The sequence below is a fragment of the Chionomys nivalis genome, chromosome 6 (assembly GCF_950005125.1).
Source record: "Chionomys nivalis chromosome 6, mChiNiv1.1, whole genome shotgun sequence".
In the NCBI taxonomy this organism is placed as follows: Eukaryota; Metazoa; Chordata; class Mammalia; order Rodentia; family Cricetidae; genus Chionomys; species Chionomys nivalis.
Genome location: NC_080091.1, coordinates 97,590,354 through 97,611,917, shown reverse-complemented (window position 1 = coordinate 97,611,917; position 21,564 = coordinate 97,590,354). Strand labels below are relative to the sequence as shown.

At 40.8% G+C, this 21,564-nt stretch overlaps 1 protein-coding gene across 1 annotated transcript; it reads left to right on the top strand.

Moving 5' to 3' along the window:
• Positions 1 to 9,230: 9,230 nt before the first annotated feature.
• LOC130876185 (peptidyl-prolyl cis-trans isomerase NIMA-interacting 1-like) lies at positions 9,231 to 10,099 on the top strand. Its single transcript, XM_057772637.1, has one exon. The coding sequence runs from the start codon at positions 9,235 to 9,237 to the stop codon at positions 9,796 to 9,798; it is 564 nt and encodes a 187-aa protein (XP_057628620.1). The 5' UTR covers positions 9,231 to 9,234; the 3' UTR covers positions 9,799 to 10,099.
• The last annotated feature ends 11,465 nt before the right edge of the window (positions 10,100 to 21,564 follow it).

Below are 21,564 nucleotides of genomic sequence, written 5' to 3'. Positions count from 1 at the left end.
TTTGATTTGGTCTGATTTGGATTATTGTGTCGGCAGAGAGGCTTGTTGGGATGTAGAAGCTTTTCAACAACCTTTTCATGTGTTTTAAGAGACTGAACTTACCACTACAGTTTCAAATGTTTAAAGTAGTGCATTAAAGTTTCTTGTTCCCCAGCACTGGTGATGTGAAAGCTAAAAGATGAGGAATGGGCTGTGTACAGGGAAGTCATTTCCCAGTTGTCAGGTTCTGAAATCGACAGTTGATTATTTGAAATCCCCATTTACAAAGATGACAGGTTTTTTGTTTTGTTGGGATTTGATTTTTTAGTCATGTGTCTGTGACGTGTGGTTGGGGGCAGAGGTCAATAGCGACTTCTTCCTCAGCAGCTCTCTATCTTCTGTGTTGAGGCAGAGTCTCAGCCTGGAGTTCACAGATTCATCAGGCTGACTGACCAGCCGGCTCAGGGACCCTCCTGTCTCCTCCTTCCCTGGGGATTGAACGTACATCCTCAGGCTTGTACGGCGGGAGCTTTTCCAGCTGAGCCATCTCCCAAGCCACTTTGCAATTTTTCATCATGCTTGGGATTGGATGCAAGACCTGTCTGTGTGCATGCGGAGCCAACGTTCTACTACTCAGTCCAGAGCTGTTGTTGTTTTGTCAATTTTCTGCTGGTTAATGGAGTGTTAATCTTAGTGTGGAAATATTTAGAGCACTGATGAACATGAAATCACTCATAATCCTGCCACTCAGAGATAACCAGAATTAATTTTTGAGTGGACATTCCTTTGACATCTTCAGTTGAAACAGAGAGGAAAAGAACACACACATACACACACAGGCATTCACACACATGCGTACATGCTAGTGTGGTTTTTAAAGATTTATTTACCCTGCAAATGAGTATTTTGCTTACATACGTATATGTACACCATGTACCCGTGGTGATCAGAGGTGGGCATCCGATTCCTGGAACTGGAGTTACAAATGATTATGGGTCAGGAACTGAACCCAGGTCCTCTCTACAAGTTCTCTTAACTGCTGAGCCTTCTCTCTAGCCCCATGTAATATATGCTGTTTGAAAGTAATCATTTATTTTATTCAAATCACATGGAAAGTGAGTAACATTTCATTCCTTTATTGCAGCATTCCCTCAATTGCTAGGCATTAAAATGGTTTCAAGGTCCTCCACCCACTGGTTTTTAAAAAATTAAGATTGTAAAGTTTTATAGTAAATGAATCCCAAACCTTAGTTTACATATAAATTACTTCAAGGCTTACCAATTACAAATAGCCGGTCTTCACCTGGTAGTAGGAGATTGGTCTCAGAATTGTGCATTTCTCATCAGCTAGTGGGATGTTGAGGACACTAGTGGGTACCAGTGTTGTCAACCTGATTTAATAAAAAGGCCACCATCAGTTTACTCTAAAATTGCGCAAGTGACCCTAACTAAAGTACCTGGTTGAAAGTCACTGTTGAATTTCACTAGCCAACTTATAAAAGATTGTGTAGTATAAACCAGGATTTTAAATATTTTTATTTAATCCATATTTAATTTTATGTGTCTGGGTATTTTGTCTACATACCATGTATGCACCTGCCAGAAGAGGGTGTCAGAGCCCCTGGAACTGGAGTTCTGAATAGTCGTGAAGTATTGAGTGCTCCTAATGCCACAGCCATCTCTCCAGCCCCACGATATTTAAAGATTTAGATAGCAAAAGCGTGTGTGCCCTGAACTGAGAGCCGGAGAAGTTTCTTTCTGGCTATTCTTCTCTATAAATAATTTAAATTCTGTGCCAACCCTGCTGACAAGCAAGATGTCCAATAAGACAAACAGGAACATGTCAAGATGAGCACTTTCTGAACACCATCTTAGAGTGCACTCTTAGAAAGTGGCCGGCAGTTGAAGGTGATGTAATATGAGGTTAAATAGCATACTAACGTAATACACAAGAGAAGCAAACTTGATAACTTGTTAACAAAACTAGACACTTTTAATTTTTATATCCAGCAATCAACCTCAATGTCCAGTAGGTGGCGACAGTAGCCTTTCATGTAACTTGGATGGCTGTAGACTGCAGATGAAATAGCAAAGATACTCCTGTGGAGTCCAGTTGGAGCTTTGTTTTAGAGTAAATGGTTTGTCTGTAATCTACTAGGGCCTTGTTATAGAGGTTTGTTAGGATGTCTAACGGGTATGGGTAAGTTTTTCTTTTGGTATATCTATCTCTGGATATGCATGTACAAGTTCCCACACAGCCAGAAGACAGCATCGGATCCCTTGACGTTGAGGTAACAGGTGGTCGTGACGTGTCCAACATGGGCACTTGGAACCAGACTTGGGTCGCTTGAAAAAACAAGAAGCCTTCTTAATCACAGTGCTGTCTGTCCAGCCTCTGTGTTGGAGTTTGAAAGTTTGTTATTATAGAAAATTTCAGATGGGAAGGAAACAAAATAAGAAAACTGAACACCCACTGGCACATCAATCAGATTTGGCAACTCAACATTGTGTGCTTTCATCTGTACTTTTTAAGTACCCACCTCCGTAATTCATGGCAAATCCCAGTTATCATACAACTTACCCTAAGAAGTTTAAAAAGTAGCTGAACTGTATTATAATTTTTATTTTCAAAACCTAGTTTTTTTGTGTGTGTGTTTCAACCTAACCATTGGGAATCATACGTATTTCTTTAATAATTATATTTTCCACATAGTAATAGACAGAATCATCTAGTACTTGGGACTGAGCTTAGAAACATAATTGGCCACAAAAAGGGATTTGTAAATGTTACTGTTTAAAAAAATAAGATTTTGTATTTCCACTTTATTTTTCTTAGCTATAAAGTTGTAATTCTCATAAGAAATAGAAAGATTGTGAACATTCTTATATCTAAACATATGTAAAGTAAGAGAAAATAATTCTTTTGGGGCCAGATGCTCAGAGACACTTGTTGCACATGGCCCGACAACCATTGTTCAATCCTCAGAACTCACATAAAGGTGGAAGGAGAGAGACAGCTCCACCAACCTGTCCTCAAATACAGCAGGCCGTGGTGCACACACACACACACACACACACACACAGAGAAAGAGAGAGATGGAGAGAGAGAAGAGGGACGATCAACAAACAATAAATATATTTTAAAAAATAGAAGCACTTCAAATTTTGTCAAAGGAAAGTTTGAAGAAAGATTTGCTGTTCTGTAAATCCGAGGGCAATTTAAATTTGTTCTATTTCCTTTTTCCTTCTCCCTTGGTGAGGACACAATGCACCCACAGATCACTGGGGAAACCAGGGATGTTAATCTTGCAGGAATATTTGCTCCCAGAAAATTTGGAGTAGATATTTATAAGGACCTGTGACCTTGCTACCTATAGAGGCAGACCTCATTCATATCTTCCAGGATGTTTATTCCAGACCCAATCCCTAGATCTTCATCTTCAGCTCCCAGTTCATAGAACTCATTCAGAAGAGGGAGATGTCACCTGGACTTTATAGCCTGTTGACTGCCACGCTATCTCGGTCAAAGATCACAGTGGATTCTAGGCCCTGAAGCTATGGGACCCACCACTCATGGTCACAGGTACTTCCTAAACAAGCGTCTACATAGTCACATGGCAAGCTTTATTTAGCACCTGGAGATGATTATTGTCAGGAAACCTTTTTTCTAAATTCTATTGTGTTTAAATATGCCTACATTAAACTGCCTGGCATCAGACTCTAGAAGTTTTGATTCAGGTTGATGAAGTCAATGTGAACTGAATTTTAATTCTCTAATCTATGACACCTGCAGGGACCTCCTCGCCCCCTATGTGGATATGAAAAGTCTGTCATTTTGTGTACTGCCGAAGAGTAGTCTGGTGGCATAAAATGATAAATGATTCATATTTTATGTTAATAATTAAGGAACCTGGGGTATAACACAATGGTAGAGGGCTTGCCTGACATGAATGAAGTCCTATTTTGATCTCCATCACTACAAAATAAGTAAAGAAATAAATAGGTACATCTCTAATGTCTTGCAGGAAAATATGACTAGAACATAAACATAATTAAATGGATGTTATTACCTCAAGTTGGCATTGTACTAGGTAATTATTCTTATTTTAAAAGCTAATTTAAAGTATTGCTATATAAGTTATGTGAGCGGCCTAAGTTCCAGTGTGGTTGTATTATTTATATTCCTGCCTCATATATGAATGCTATATTTTCTTTACATCTTTGGTCCTACTTGCCATTTTCTTTTGAGGCCTTCTAGTGGGTATGCTTTGAGAAAATGGGTCATCTAACTGAGAAAGTTTTCAGGCATGGATCAGTAGGAGAAGAAAGCAGAGCTTGGCAGAACTCATTTGGGATCCAGGGACACTGAGTGAACTCCATCAACAGGTGTTGATTGATTGCACCAGAGAGGGTGTATCATAAGGATGTGATGCTTTAAGTTACAGACAGAAAGGAAAGCCAGGCTGGTGCTGGGAAAAAGCACAAGAGGCAGAACCCCCTCAGAAGATCTATGTTGCAAAAACTAATGGAATGTCACCTCACATAGCAACTGGCAAGGTGAATCAGCTCCATTTTGAGACCTCGTCTCCTCAAAATCTAAGTTCTTGGAGAAAAGCGTCCTTTTGGCCTAGTTTACTTTGCATACCTACTTGCTGGCTAGGAGAAAGAGAAATTGATAATCTCGCCAGAAATGCACATCGCGAGGTAGAAGGAATTCCCCCAAAGGACAGTGACTTTCTAAAAGATCAGCAAAAGAGCAAAACTTGAACACACCTGTTCTTGGAATTAAATATTTGTCTCCTGTAAGTCAGTGAAATTAATACCCATATTCAGCTCAATAGACTAGCTGTGTACCCTCATATATGTTTCACTAGTCCTTGGACAAACATGGTTTTTCCAATACATTATTTTGCTTAATGTATCGTCACGTCTCTTTGATAGTATGGATAACCACTTTTCTAGAGTAAATTATTGGAAAGAACATGAGCATGTGGTGGTGGTGAAGAACACACACTTTGGAGCCCAATTCTGCAGCTGTACATTGTTAATGTTACTCAGGAATGAAGTTTTATTGATGTATAATATAAATTTGAAAATATGATCAAATAGTAAGTAGACAGCTTGGTAAATTTTTCCAAAATGCACACATTCCTACCATATAGATCCAAAAAGAGGGTAAGGTCATCATCGCCCCGGAAGTCCCTTCGTTTATCTCATATAATCTATCCCCTCATTAAAACTATTGTGATTCCTATTTTGTCTGTTTTGAACTTTGCTGAAGATATGACTGGGAGACTGGGCTAATTCATTGAATATTTATGTTTATGAAGTTCATCCATGTTGTATGTAGTTGCAATTTGTTTTATAAAGAATCTCATGTGATTGTGTCACAAATGTCCATGCTACCGTTTGTGGACATATAGACTGGCTAACTTATTAACATTGTTCTCCCACTCTTTTGGTAACTTTATATGCATGCCTGTTTTGATATCCACCCAAGAGTAGATCTATTCAATCATAAATTAACCAGTTTTACCAAACACAGTGCTCAGCAGTGTTTCAAAGTCAATGTACCAAGAGATGCTCCCTGGGGTGGATAGAGTGTTGGGTGTTCCTTCTCCTTGACAATAACTTTTTAAAAATCTTTAAACAATTTGCCGAATGTAACATTGTTCTAAAATCCTGTAGTGGAGGAAACAGTATTTAGGATTTTGGATACAGAGTTCTTTGCTTTTACATCCAGGACTTGGTCTCCTTGTTGGTTTTTTTTTTTTTTTTTTGGAAGGACTCTGCATGACAGTAACCAGGTGATGTGGGATCCCCCTCTGTATGCTGTGAATACCATTGGTTAATAAGGAAACTGGCTTGGCCTGATAGGGTAGAATAGAGCTAGGCAGGGAAAAGTAAACTGAATGCTAAGAGAAAAGAGGCAGAGTCAGGGAGAAGCCATGGAGCTGCCTCCAGAAACAGACACACTGAAACTTTGCTGGTAAGCCACAGCCTTGTGGCGATACACAGATTAGTGGAAATGGGTTAAATTAAGATATAAGAGTTAGCCAGAAATATGCTTAAGCTATTGGCCAAACAGTATCGCAAATAATATAGTTTCTGTGTGGTTATTTCAGGGCTGAGCTGCCCGGAACAAACAAGTGGCCTTTCTCCTACAACCAGGCACTTCATCACCCACAGCACAGTAACTTGTACATCTTCCTACAGATCTGAGGCCAAGTGTTCTTTTATGCTATTTTTTAAATGACTCATATTCTCACAAATTCATAGAGCACAATGTGACAATTTAACATGTGATAGTTAATATACGGGTCATGTTTCCAAGAGCTCTACACAGTCATGCTGTTGATGAGAAGCATGATAGAAGATTAAAACACTTTTTCATCCTGTACTTCAATGTACAGGGTAATTTGCTGAGTCTTATAATTTTCTCAAGTATTGCCATTGTTGGTTGTCTCCAAATTAGACTGACCAAAAGGTGACTCATTCTTAGGAAGCTGTAATTTAAATCTATTATTGAGTCACACCAAGGAGCTGGCTGACTTTCAGTTTTGTTTTAATTTGTTTTTGACTTTTCCATATTTTTAATTTATGATTATTTTTAAAATTTTAAATTATGCAAAATTCTCAGAAGTTTACTTCAGTTTTTTGGGTCAAAGTAATTTTGAGGAAGCAAGCTGATAGAGGAGGAGAGAAGGTACAGGTTCCAGGGCAATCCTGATACTGGTGTGTTCAGGGCTAGCAAGGGTAGAACTTAAAAGGGACTAGGGTGTTCTGAAGTATACTTTAAATTGATTTTTGAGAAGATTGTTGTCATTTTTAATTGTTTTTAAGCATTTAATCTTGTCTTGTAAAGACTTTATCATATTTTTATTATCAAGCCATATAGTACCAAGGAAAACTACAAATCCCAGAAAGATCCATATCTGTGGGCTGACAGACATTTTTTGTAAAATCTCCCACATGGTATAACTGAAAAGGCTGTTAAAGTCTTGAATGGTAATGTTTTTAGACATTTTTTTTATTTATAAAAGAAAATTATGTACCTGTAATGACCTTTTCCTGCCAGTGGTGGCGAAAGAAATGTACATGAGTCCACGTGGTCTGAACCAGAGTTGGTCTGAAACAATTAACTCAAAACAAAAATTATTGTACTGCCTGATAAGGGAAGGGGTTGGCGGCTTTTGCTTCAAAACCGCAGGTGCTTCCGTTAAATCAGGCAGTGAGGCTTTGGAAAACAAGAGGAAGATGGGCAGGGAGCTATTAACTGCTCCGTGGGGGTCACTGCTCTGCGACTGTATCATGGCCTGGAGTGGGGGAAGGGAAAGCGAGCAGGGAGCGCATTGTAAAAGCTAACAGGCTTTTACACTTCTTGAGCTCCGGTAACTAACTTGCTTGCAAAGGCTGGGAAAGATGGAGCTTGCGCCCCCCCTGTGCCAGGGCGGGGGCAAAATAGCCCCATGTTGGGCGCCAAAATGTGGCGGCGTAAATGAATGCAGAAAGATTATAAAAATATATACAGCTTTAATAAGGAAATAGACTTACAGGACCACAGGTTCCCGCGGAGAACAGGAAAGGCAGAGCAAAAAAAGGGGCTGCTGGGATCACGCCCGGCAGATTTATCAGTAAACATTAGCCCAAGGCGAACACGCCCCCAATGGGTGGGACTATATCCCTACAGCTTATAATATACATCAGTAACAGAATTTTTGAGTAATTGAAAATGGCATCAGTGTGCCTCAGAAGTTTGGATGCGTTGTGTTTTCATTTTCATTCAATTCTAGAAAGATTTTACTTTCTTTCCTGATCCATTTTTTATTCAGTAGTAAGTTATTCAGTTTCCATAAATTTGTAAAGTTTCTGTTGCTTCTGTTATTCTTGATATCCAGCTTTAATCCACGATGGACACATAGGATGCTGATTGTTATTTCAGTTTTCATGTATCTGTTGATACTTACTTTGTGTACAAGTATGTGGAAAGTTCCATGAGCTGCTGAGAAGAATGCTTATTTTTTTTTATGTTTGGGTTAAAATTCTATAAATATCAGCTAGCTCCCGCATTTCTCTGTCTAATTTTTGTGTGGATGACCTGACTGTTGGAGAGTGGAGTATTTAAGTCCCCCACTGTCACAATGCGAGGGTCATTATGTGATTTTGGACATAGTGATGTTGCTTTTGTAAAGCTGGGTGTCCTGTGTTTGGTGTATCAATGTTTAGAACTGCAATGTCCTCTTGATGGAATATACTTTGATGAGTATATAGTGTTCTTCTCCATCTCTTCAGATTAGTTTTGGTTTGAAGTCTATTTTGTCAGATATTAAAATGGCTACACTGGCTTGTTTCTTGGGTTCATTTGCTTGAAATATCTTTTTTAATCCTTTTACCTGAGATGATGTCTATCCTTTGTGTTAACATGTGTTTCTTGGATATAGCAAAAAATGGATCCTGTTTTTGTAGCCATTCTGTTATTTTGTGTCTTTTTCTTGAGGAATTGAGACAGTTGATGTTCAGAGTTATTAATGAGCGTTGTCTGTTGATGTTATTTTGTTGTTTTTGTGTAGGCTCCCCCTCCCATTTTGATTTTCTGGTCTGGTATTATTTATTCTTTGTGTTTTCTTGGGTGTGGTTAACCTCTTCAAGTAGAAGTTTTTCTTTTAGCACTTTCTGTAGAGCTAGATTTGTAGATAGAACTACATCATTTTTCCTCTCCTTCCTTCAGACCCTGCCATAATTCCTCCCTGTTCTCTTTCAAATTCATGTTCTCTTTTCTTGTTAATTTTGTTACATGCTACTCTTCTGAACACCTCCTCTCTGAGAACTAGCTTTCAGGTACCAGAAGGTAAATACAAGCTTCCAAAGACGGGAAGCACCTGGTAATCCTGCACAATTATAAGCCTATGAGCCACAGCAACAACCAGCATGGTATGACAGCCCTAAAGGTGCAGTAGTGGAATACATAACTTGGTTTTCTAAGGATGTATGCATATGTGTTTGTTGTGAAGTGATTTTGAATTTTTAAGAAATGCTCATTCTACACCTCTGGAGATGGTATGGACTTTATTATTTATTCTATTGACATGAAATACATTCATTAATTATTAGATGTTAAATCAACCTTGTATTTCTAGGATAAATTCTACATAGTTACATTGTATAACCCTTTTTATGCATGGGCTAATTCAGTTTGTTAATATTTTGTTGAGAATATAATTTTTATTCTTAACATATTTTTGTGGAGGAGGGAAGATGGCGGACGAGGAGAAGCTGCCGCCGGGCTGGGAGAAGCGCATGAGTCGCAGCTCAGGTCGGGTATACTACTTCAATCACGTCACCAATGCCAGCCAGTGGGAGCGGCCCAGCGGCGGCAGCAGTGTTGGAGGCAGTAGGAAGAACGGCCAGGGAGAGCCAGCCAGGGTGCGCTGCTCGCACTTGCTGGTGAAGCACAGCCAGTCTCGGAGGCCCTCATCCTGGCCGCAGGAAAAGATCACCAGGAGCAAGGAGGAGGCCCTGGAGCTGATCAATGGCTACATCCAGAAGATTAAGTCAGGAGAAGATTTTGAATCTCTGGCCTCACAGTTCAGCAACTGCAGCTCTGCCAAAGCCAGGGGAGACCTTGGTGCCTTCAGCAGAGGTCAGATGCAGAAACCATTTGAGGATGCATCGTTTGCTCTACGGACAGGGGAGATGAGTGGGCCAGTGTTCACAGATTCGGGCATCCATATCGTCCTGCGCACGAATGAGGGCAGGCGCCTGGCCAGCCCGCCCATGGACGCCCTTCTGCTACTGTCGCACAGTATTTATTGTTCCTGAAATGGCTGGGAGAGGGGGCTCTAGATAGTAACTCTGAGCTCCCTGCTTCCTGTTTGACCCCATTGGGGTTGTCCTAGCCAGGCTTCTTCTGAAGGAATCAACTTCAGAAGGGCAATGGGGGTATGGAAGCCCCAGGCTCAGGGGGCCAGAGGTGACCTGACACCCAGGTCTCAGAGGCAGGCAGGAGGGCCTTGTTTCTTGTTAGTTTTATGCTCTGTTCCCCTGTTCAGTTGCAAAAAGCAGACGCTCCACACCTGGCAATGCAGCACCTCAGCCTCGGGTGTGATGCAACGCCCATGCACCTCCATTAAATCTGGAACCACTGGAAAAAAAACAAAACAAAACAAAACAAAAAAACAAACAAAAAAACCCAAAAAACATATTTTTGTGAAATTTTGGGGGTTGGATTAGGGAACTTGGTCCTACTTTAGAAGAACTCACAAAGAATTACTATTAATTCCTTTTTAAAGGTTTTGGTAAAATTTTGTAGGAAAACAATTTGGGCTTTAGCTCCTTTTCTGGGTAGTTTTTGATTATCCAGTGAGCTTTAGTAGTCTGTGTCTAATGGAAGATCTCATTAATTTTCTATTTTCATTCATATCAAAGTGTTTTCCAGTTTCCCTTTTGATTTTTTTGGTCCATTATTTATCTAACAATCCATCATTTAATTTGTGTTAAAATTTGAAATTTAAGCTAATGGGATTATAATTCACTTAACTGTGGCAGCTGGAGAATATACCTTGTATAATTTCAGTCCTTTCAAATTATTGAGGTTGGGCAACCACAGGGTCTGTCCTAAAGAATGTCCCATGTAGAATGTGTGTTCTGCAGTTGGTGGCCGGAGTGTTAGAGGTTTGTTCTAGCTGTCCAAGTATGTCACCCTTTCATCAGGTAAAATAAGGAAATATATTGTTAATCTATCAATGAAATAATTATTACTCCTTTTAACCCATAGTTCTCCTTAATTTTTTTTATTGAGTGGATTTACATAGTGTTGTGACTTTTAGGAATACATATACAAGTTGTACAAATTCTTGTGTTCTTCGAGGGGACACATTTTCTTTCTTTAGCCCTGGGCTTGAAACCCAGGAATTCATATACATGAAGCACACCCTGCACACTGAGGTGCAAATGCACTCCCATGAACTCTTTTTTTCTTATAAAACTCATGATTTGGGCCTGGCAAGATCATTCATAAGGAAAGGATGCTTCCCACCAAGTCTGAGGATTTGAATTCAATCTATGAAACCTTGTTATGGAATACTTAACTATATAAAGATGTGTTACATTGTTTATGCTGTGGAATACTGCTTTAACAGTACAAAAGTGTGTTACATTTGTTTCTGCTGCTGCCTTTGTTAACAATGTAAAGATGTGTTACATTTGTTTCACCTTGCCTTCCTAAAGCACCTGATTGGTCTAATAAAGAGCTGAATGGCCGCTAGCTAGGCAGAGAAAGAGATAGGAGAGGATGGTGGGCAGAGAGAATAAATAGAAGAAATCTAGGCTGGAGAAGAGAGAAAAGAAGAACTAAGAGAATGAGGGAGAAAGAGAGGAGCATGCCCAGCGCCAGAAGTCAGACAACCACTAGCCAGACACGGCAACAGCAGGAGAGTAAGATAGATATATATGTGTGTGTGTGTGAGTGTGTGTGTGTGTGTGTGAAAGATAAAGGTAAAAAGCCCCAAGGCAAAATGTATGTGAAGAGAAACAGATTAAAATAAGAGCTAAGATAGGTCCAAGCATTCATAACCAATAAGAAGTCTCCCTGTTGTGATTTGGAAACTAGTTGGTGGCACCAAAGAAAAAGCCTGCTATAGAGTTTGTATGGTAGAAGGAGAGAACCAGCTTCTACAATTTGCCCATGGCCCTCTGATTTACACACACACACACACACACACACACACACACACACACACACACTGAGAGAGAGAGAGAGAGAGAGAGAGAGAGAGAGAGAGAGAGTAAAAAAATTAAAAACAAAATTGAAAAGGATCCTAGGGGAAAGAAAGTTAGACAGCAAATTAGATAATGAATTAAAGTGTTTGAAAGCTAGCCCCTTACAAACCCATTACATATTTTTCTAACATGTTTAAATTCATGTTTCTACTTCATTTCCTCTTGCTATGTGAATACAATTTTCTCATCCTTAGTTCTCTCTCTCTCTCTCTCTCTCTCTCTCTCTCTCTCTCTCTCTCTCTCTCTGTGTTTGCATGTGTGTGTGTGTGCATGCATGCATGTGTGTTTGCGTGGATATGGGTGCACATATGTATGTGGACATGCATGCACAGATTTGAATGTGCATGTGGTGGCCAGAGGTTGATGGCAAGTGTTTTCTTCCATTCTCCACCTTGTTCACTGAGGCAGGGACTCTGGCTGGACATGCAGCTTCCTGATTCCGTTAGTCCAGCTAGTCGTCTTGTGTTATGATCCTGGGTGCTGGGATTATGGCTGAACCATCACATCCACGTGGCTTTTGTGTGGGTACTGGAAAGCTGAACTCTGGTTGTCATGCTAGTGTGGCAACTGATTTAGCCACTGAACCACCTTCCCAGTCCTAATTTCTTCTACCATTAATTTTTCAGGTTTTATGGAGCTATTGATTAGGAATATCTGGCCTTAGAAATTCTAGCTGTCAGCCACATCATACAAAATAGCATATTTACCAACACTGCTTTAAATTCTAAAACACAGTTTTCTCTTTTTTAATGCTGATTTGAAAAGAGAAGCTTTGACTTTAACTCTTGGTTTCTTTCCCCCAATATTGTCTGCAAGGTAGAAAGCAATTCTGCATAGACTTAAAGCCATTAATCAACCGTTAAAAGCAGATGAATTAGCTTCTGAATGAATGTATGAATTCATTCAGAATTTTAAAAAATAACAAATGATAGCTTTTATTATGTTTCTATAGCTTCAAAAAAGAATCTATTTTCAATGAGAAAACTAATCATTTAACAGATGTGTATTGCTTTGGGAAAGCAATGTTTACATATATCATAGTCATAACTTTCAATATTCTTTTTTAATTTAAATTTATTTATTTAGTTTTTAAAACAATATTTTCTTATTTCACATACTAATCCCTCCCCTCCTCCCACACTCTTCACCTTCCCCCCACCACATCCCCTATCTAGTCCTTAGAGAGGATAAGACTTCCCATGCATGGGGAGTCAACAAAGTCTAGAACATCACTTTGAGGCAGGACCAAGGCCCTCCTCCTGTGTGTAGGCTGAGCAAGGTATCCCTCCAAAGAGAATGGGCTCCAAAAAGCCAGTTCAAGCACTAGGGACAGATCCTGGTCCCACTGCCAGTGCCCCACAGACTGCCCGTCACACAGCTGTCACCCACACTCAGAGGGCCTAGTTTGGTCCTATGCAGGTTCCCCCACTATCGGTCAGGAGTCAGTGGGCTCCCACTAGCGTAGGTCAGCTGTTTCTGTGGGTGTCCCCATCATGGTTTTGACCCATTTGCTCATATTATCACTCCTCCCTCTCTTTGACTGTACTCTGGGATCTCGGCCCAGTGCTTAGCTGTGGATCTCTGCATCTGCTTCCATCGGTTGCTGAATGGAGGTTCTATGAGGACAATTAAGGTAGTCATCAGTTTGATTACAGGGCAAGGTCAGTTCAGGCACCCTCTCCTCTATTGCTTAGGTCTTAGCTGGAGTCATCCTTGTGGGTTCCTGGGAATTTCCCTAGTGCCAGGTTTCACGATAGCCCCATAATGACCCCCTCAATCAAGATATCTCTTTCCTTGCTCTCCCTCTCTGTCCTTCTTCCATCTTGCCCATCCCATTCCCTCATGTTTTCCTCCCTCCTTCTCCCTTTTTCTTTTCCCCTCCTTCTCCTCCTCTGCCCTCCCCCCATGCTCCCAACTTTCTCAAGAGATCTTGTCTATTTCCCCTTCCCAGGAGGATCCATGTATGTGTCTCTTAGGGTTCTCCTCATCACCTAACTTCTCTGGGGTCATGGACTATAGGCTGATTCTCCTTTGCTCTATGTCTAATATCCACTCATGAGTGATTACATACTGTGTCTTTTTGGATCTGGGTTACCTCACTCAAGATTTTTTTTTCTAGTTCCATCCATTTGCCTGCAAATTTCAATTTTTTTTTCTGAGTAGTACTTTATTGTGTAAATGTACCCATTTTCTTATCCATTCTTTGGTCGAGAGCATTTAGGTTGTTTCCAGGTTCTGACTATGACAAACAATGCTGTGATGAATGCAATTGAGCAAGTGTCCTTGTGGTATGAATCTGCATCCTTTGGGTATATGCCCAAGAGTGGTATTACTGGGTTGATTTTCTGAGAAACTGCTGTATTGATTTCCAAAGTGACTGTACAAGTTTGCACTCCCACCAGCAATAGAGGAGTGTTCTCCTTACCCCACATTACATAAGCTATCATGAGTATTTTTGACCTTAGCCATTCTGACTCATGTAAGAGGGTATCTCAGAATCATTTTGATTGCATTTTTCTGATGGCTAAGGATGCTGAGCAATTCCTTAAGTGTCTTTTGGCCATTGAGATTCTTCTGATGAGAATTCTCTGTTTGGATCTGTACCCCACTTTTAATTGGGTTATTTAATATTTTAATGTCTTGTTTCTTGAGTTCTTTATATATTTTGGAGATCAGTCCTCTGTGGGATGTGGGGTTGGTGAAGATCTTTTCCCATTCAATAGGCTGCTGTCTTGTTTTATTGACTGTGTCCTTTGCCTTACAGAAGCTTCTCGGTTTTGGGAGGTCCCATTTATTTATTGTTGCTCTCAGTGTTTGTGTTTCTAGAGTTATATTTAGGAAGTAGTCTCCATGCATTCAAAGCTACTTCTCAATTTCTCTTCTATAATGTTCAGTGTAGCTGGATTTATATTGAGGTCTTTGATCCATTTGGCCTTGAGTTTTGTGCACGGCATAGATATGGATCTATTTGCATTCTTCCACATGTTGACATCTAGTTATGCCAGCACCATGTGTTGAAGATTTTAGCTTCTTTGTCAATAATCAGGTGTTCATAGGTGCACAGATTAATGTCAATGTCTTTGATTCAATTCACTTGTCTGTTTTTATGCCAATACCAAGCAGTTTTCATTACTGTAGCTCTATAATAGAACTTAATGTCAGGGATGGTGATGTCCCCAGAAGTTCCTTTATTCCACATGCTTGTTTTGGTTGTCCTGGGGTTTTTGCTTTTCCATATGAAGTTGAGTTTTTTTTTTTTTTTTTAATTTTCAAGACAGGGTTTCTCTGTACCTTTTGGTTCCTGTCCTGGAACTAGCTCTTGTAGACCAGGCTGGCCTCGAACTCACAGAGATCCACCTGCCTCTGCCTCCCGAGTGCTGGGATTAAAGATGTGCGCCACCACTGCCCGGCTGTATTATTTTTTTGAGGTCTGTGAAGAATTATGTTGGGATTTTGATAGGGATTGCATTGAACCTATAGATTGCTTTTGGTAAAAATTGCCATTTTTACTATGTTGATCATACCTATCCAAGAGCATGGGAGATCTTTCCATTTTCTGGTATTTTCTTCAATTTCTTTCTTCAAAGACTTAACATTCTTGTCATACAGCTCTTTCACTGCTTTGGTTAGTGTTACCCCAAGGTATTTTATGTTATTTGTGGCTATTGTGAGGGATGATGTTTGTCTGATTTCTTTCTTAGCCCTTTTATCACTTGTATATAGTAGAGCTACTGATTTTTGTTTTAGTTGATCCCATATCCTGACACATTACTGAAGGTATTTATCAGTTGTAGGAGTTCTCTGGTAGAATTTTTGGAATCACTTATGTATACTACCATATCATCTGCAAATAGTGAAAGTTTGACTTCTTCCTTTCCAATTTGTATCCCATTGATCTCCTTTTGTTGTCTTATTGCTCTAGCTAGAACTTTGCGTACTATGTTGAATAGATATGGAGAGAGTGGACAGCCTTGTCTTGTTCCTGATTTCAGTGGAATTGCTTTGATTTTCACTCCATTTAATTTGATGTTGTCTGTTGGCTTGCTGTATATTGTTTTTATTTTGTTTAGTTACATTCCTTGTATTCTTGATCTCCCCAAGACTTTTATAATGAAGGGGTGTTGGATTTTGTCAAATGCTTGATAGGCGTCGGACTTCATGCCCACCTTCCCTTTCCAGGCTGGGACTTAGCGAGCCTTTGTCCATGCAGGTCCAGTTTATGCTGTCCCAACCGCTGCACATGTGTGACTGTCCTGCTGTGTTCATGGCTTCCTCACAGTTAGTTACCCACCACTTTGGCCTCTTAGTCTTTCTGCCCTTACTTCATTATGAAGCTTGGGAGGAGAGGGTGCCATATAGATGTCCCTGTTTTGTTTTTCTCATCTGATGTTCTTCTGATCTTGTCAATTTTATTATTGTTTGGTTCATTTGTGTGCTCATTTGTTTAACATGTATTTCACATGTTCAACTACCGTATGTTTATGGCTCTACTTGGGAGCATAAACCTGGGAGAGTGGGGCCTAAAACTGAGGTGGACTAAAGCCTCATGCAATAGACAACTTTATTCAGAGCATCAGACAATTTATACTCTGGGAGTTAAGAAGAGCCACCTGAGTAAATGAAACTTTCACAAAGGCAAGCCATACTTGGCAAAACCATGTTTTTCCATAGAGACATATGAACAAATAACAATAGGCATCTGTAATGAATAATCTGAATTTAGCTCATTCCTATCTGCTACACCTGGGAAGAACACGAAAATACATTCCCAAGCACATTCTGTATTTTGAAGAAACTGAAGTCACAAGACTCTCGTTTTGGAGTTTTCTCACACGACTCCATCCTTGGACTGTGTTCCAACATCTATGTATATTTTTAGCACCATATATCTATCCCCCAGTGCCATCCTGGCATATCGTATGAGCCCTCAAATGGTCAAATAAATGTCAAGAGATTAACCTCTATATCTGCTTTTCATGCAAATCACTTACATTCTGTCTCAGTTGGCTGCCTTGGTCTAGGTAATAATGACATCTTGCTTATAATCCATTGAGTCTCTATGGTATTCAAAGCACTTCTGCAGAACTCGTTGAAGGACTACTGTGTTCCAGCAACTCCTCAGAGTATTAAAGACATATTTATGAACCCCAAAGATAAAAGCCACTACTTCTAATCTTTCTCCTTTTGCCCCAGAAGATGAGGCTCCCTTGTGGGCTAATCCCATGGGTAAGCAGCGAGGACCTGGCCTTGGCTTCAGCAAGTGTCAGGTTCAACAGAAGCAGCTCAAGGCCAGCGCCTCCCTGGAACTCATCTGTGGGAGTTGAACATCCCAGGGCTGCTATCAAAATAGAAAAGCTATCATAATTTTGTTGCTCTCCAACTGGAATCTGAAATTCCAAGTCTTGCTTGTGAGGAACTATAGAAAACAGTCTGACTGAAGCACACAGTCTGCATTGTTCAGAAGAGAGCTCTGCCTGAGCCAACTCCCGGAAACCTAGGAAAGCTACCCTGGGGACTCTGTCCTGAGAGAGGAGCATCGGCTGAGCGTGGATGACAGCAACTCTGGACAAAGCCCAGCCGAGCATGGTGGGACACAAGACCAGACCTTCTTGTGCTGTCTCTAGGAAGCTCATGTGCAAAACTGTTCCTTTCAAATTCCTAGGATTTCAGTTTAATTAAAAATGACCGAAGAATAATTCACAGCTTTAAAAAGCTCTCTGCTTTCATGGAGATGATATTATGTGACTTGTGTTGTTTTTCTTTTCACAACGTCTCTCTGGCGAGCGGAGAAATATTTTTATTTATTTACTAACAGAACTGAAATGAGTTAGGTGTCTGTTAGAGCTAAACTAGCCAACAAGTCGCAGCACCAGATGCGTCTTGTTCCCCTTGACCTGTTCTGCTTCCTCAGGCTCCTCTCTAGTAGATCACAGGTTTGCAAAGAACTATAAGGTCTACTTTATATAATATCTATGAAATGAATGGCATAAATGCAAATTGATGGCATGTTTCTGATCTTAAGATCATGCCACTTTAAGATACCTCAAATTAAAAGGGGGGAAACAACACCAAGTTCAAATTGCTTTGTTTAGAGCAGGCTTGCCATTTATTTAACACCTGGCTCACAGGCAATCCTGTAGGTGTTGGGCTTCCTGCTGCTAAATGTTCAAACACTGTACATTAGCATAGAACTCCAGACAGTCCCTACCCCAGATAACATATTAGCTGCTAAGTAAGGGAAATTCTTCTGCCATCTGCTGCCTCCTGCACGGTGTGTTATCACCCAGCTCATTTTCTAAGTCAACACACCAAAGGAGTCATAAGTAAATTATGGTGTTTTGCACATTTTTCAACTGAATAAGCATTTTATAGGGGAAAAACCTCCTTTGTGCCAATTCTCAACTTTAATAGGTGCCTTAGAAGATGATTTTTCCTTTGAACTTTGTTTCTGTGAGATAACCTTTTATTAGCTCGTTACCTAACATTCAAATGTAGATTTTGTCTTTGTTATGAACGTATAGCTCTTCTTCATTGCTGATAGTAAGCCACTTCTGAAAGAAATCAGGTATTTTTATTAGTCTGTGTATGCCAGCTTCTAGAATGAATTGAAATGATCAAAAATATGCTTAGTCTTGCATAGAATAAGCCAGATATGGAAAATATATCTACTTGACAGAAATGACAAAGTAATTTCTTTATAAATCTGCCGTACCAGCCAGGCATTTGATATAAATCTACTTGACCTTTTGTCCCACTGCAGGATTGCATTATGGTTTGAATGTAAAGTTTCTGCTGAAGGTTCGGGTGTGGAAGACTTGGAACCCAAAGCAACACTGTTTAGAAGCAGGGCTCAGAGGAGTGATTGATTGGATTATGAGAGGTACGCCTTCATCAGTGGGTGAGTCTACTTACGAGTTCAGATTTTCATGGCATGGTTGGGAGTAGCATGTAGATGGTTGGTTTTTTTTTTTTTTTAACTCTTTTTACTCTTTGTGGGGGCCATTACCCAGCCCCTAAATAAATCACACAGAGTCTTATTCTTTCTTATAAATGCCCAGCCTTAGCTTGACTTTTTTTTAAATTATCCCATCTACTTTTGCCTCTAGACTTTTATCTTTCTCTATTTCAGTATATCTTTTTTTCCTTCTTACTCTGTGGCTTGCTGTGTAGCTGAGAGGCTGGCCCTGAGGTCCTCCTTCTTTACTTGCTCTTTGATCTTCTCTGCCCAAATTTCTTCTCCTATTTATTCTCTCTGCCTGCCAGCCCCGCCTATCCTCTCTCCTGCCTTGTTATTGGTCACTCAGCTCTTTATTAGACCGTCAGGTGTTTCAGACAGGCAAAGTAAGACAGCTTCATGAAGTTAAACAAATGCAACATAAAAGAATAGGACACATCTTTGCATCATTACACAAATGTTCCACAGCATAAACAAGTGTAACACATCTTCAAATAATATTTCACAACAGTGGTAAGACTAGGAGAGGGCATGTAGCTGAAGCACGCAGATCGCTAGGGGTGTACTCTTGGTCATTATATCCTGTTCCCTGATTCTTCCTCCTCCTCTTCTGCTTCCTGAAGGTGATGAGCTGGGTGGTTTTATTCCATCATGCCTTCTCTGCCATGACTAGTCACTGTACCATGGACCTGAGTGACCATGGAATGAAACTTCTCAAACCATGAGCCCAAAGAGTCTTTTCCATTTCAATCATTTATTTCAGGAACTCTGTCATAGCGGTTCTCTTAGTTTTTCCCCATTGCTGCCATAAAAAAGTACCAAGCAACGGGCTGGAGAGATGGCTCAGCCATTCAGAGCACCTGTTGTTCTCTAGAAGGACTTAGATTCAATTCCCTACATACATCGTGGCTTACCCACTCACCCTAGTGATCCATGACTCCAGCACCAGGGGATCCAATGCCCTCTTCTGACCTTTATGGACACCAGGTATGCACATGGTGCACAGTCATACATGCAAGTAAACCATTCATACACATAGAAATGAAATAAATCTAACAAAAAGAAGCTAAAAACAAAAGACCTAGCAAGGACTGGCAAGTTGGCCCAGCGAGTAAAGACACTTGCCGCTGACTCTGATGGCCTGAGCTTGATCCCCTAGGACTCATGAGTGGAAAGAGAACCGTCGCCTGAGAGTTGTCCTTGGGCCGCCACACGAACCCCACGGCATTCCTTCAACCCCCACCCTGAGGAATGGCAGACGTGTAAAGAACAGCTGAAGGGACTTGTGGGAGTAAGGATTGATTTGGGTTCCAGGTTGAGGAACCTCGCCCCATCATGGCAAGGAAGGCAAGGCATAAGGAAAAGAAGTTGCTGAGAACATTTTGTTCATAGTTAGGGAGAGCAAGGAATGCTGAATCCTTAGCTAGTGATCTCCTTTCTATGCAGTCCAGAGTTTTGGCCCACGTCTAGGGTGCGTCTTCTCACTTCAGCAAACCTAATCAAGACAGTTCCTCACAGGCGTGCTCTGAGATTGTCTCCTCTGTGATCCTGGAATTTGCCAAATTGACCATTACCATTAGCAATCAGGACAATGAAATATCAGCAAAGACTGATGCGATTACCATGTACAGAAGTTTCTTAGAGTGTGTCTACTCAAGTGTTTAATTGTCATGTGTTTGTATGGAACCGTGTGTGTGCAGCATACACACGCGTGGAGCCAGAGGACAACCTTTGGTGCTGTCACTGGGGATTCGTTGACTTTGTTTTCTGGGACAGAGTCTTTTACTGGCCTGCAGCTTACCAAAACAGACTAGGCTGACTGGCCAGGGAGTCCAGGGACCCACGTGTCTCTGACTCTGTACTTCTGGTTGAACAAATAGTAGGGACCTATCATGTCAGATGCTGCCAAACATCAATATGGAAACAGTCATGGGTGGATAATATAGACATTGGGGCTAGCTTCACAGAAGGTTGAGTAAGCATGAATATTAATTTGCCTGATCAGAAGGAATTCTTCCTTCCTGCCAAAGGGAATGGCAGACGTGCAGTTACCCAAGGAGAAGAGATGGACGTCTGTTCGAGAACTACACAGTCCAAAGGTCTGAGGCTATAATATATCCTATATAGTGGGAGAGGTCGGAGATAGAGGTGAGAGTCACCGCACAGGTAAGGAGAGACCAGACTGGGACTGACCCAGCGATGTCCACAGGAATGTACAGGGATGGAGGGCCTGAGCAAGGGACTGACAGGGGCATTCTTTTTGTTTGTGGTGCTGGCACAGGCCAGGCTAGCTCTATCATCACTGTCCAGTCTCCTACTAGAATTACCATTTACGGGTTTAGTTATTAAACTTTAATGCAGACTCGCTTATTTGTTTGATTCAGTAGCGAGACATTAAACCGAGCAAGGTAGCAGTTAGGAATGCCCTACTCAGCTCCAAGGGAGACCAAAAAGAACTCTTAAGTGTATATTGAAGCACGATTAATAAAAACTCAGAGAGACAAACTGTGGTTCAACCTGAAGACCCAAAAAGGAAAGCAACCAGCCACCGGCTCTTACCTCTAACTCAGTTCGAAATGGCGATCCTGCCTTCAGGATTCTCAGAATGAAACTGTGTCTGAGCGCTGTCTCCTCCCGTTTTATAATCCTGGATTAAAGGTGTGCACCACTGGAATTAAAGTCATGCACTGCCCAGTTTCTTTGGCAAACTAGTCTTACTACTGGGCTTAAAGGTGTGTGTTGCCACTGCCTGGCCCATAAGGCTGACCAGTGGGGCTGTTTCACTCTCAGATCTTCAGGCAGGCTTTATTTATTAATATACAATTGAAATGCCACTACAGTATAGAAGCCAC

Excerpts from the sequence above, each read along its gene's own strand:
- LOC130876185 (XM_057772637.1), top strand. The coding sequence starts at position 9,235 with ATGGCGGACGAGGAGAAGCTGCCGCCGGGCTGGGAGAAGCGCATGAGT.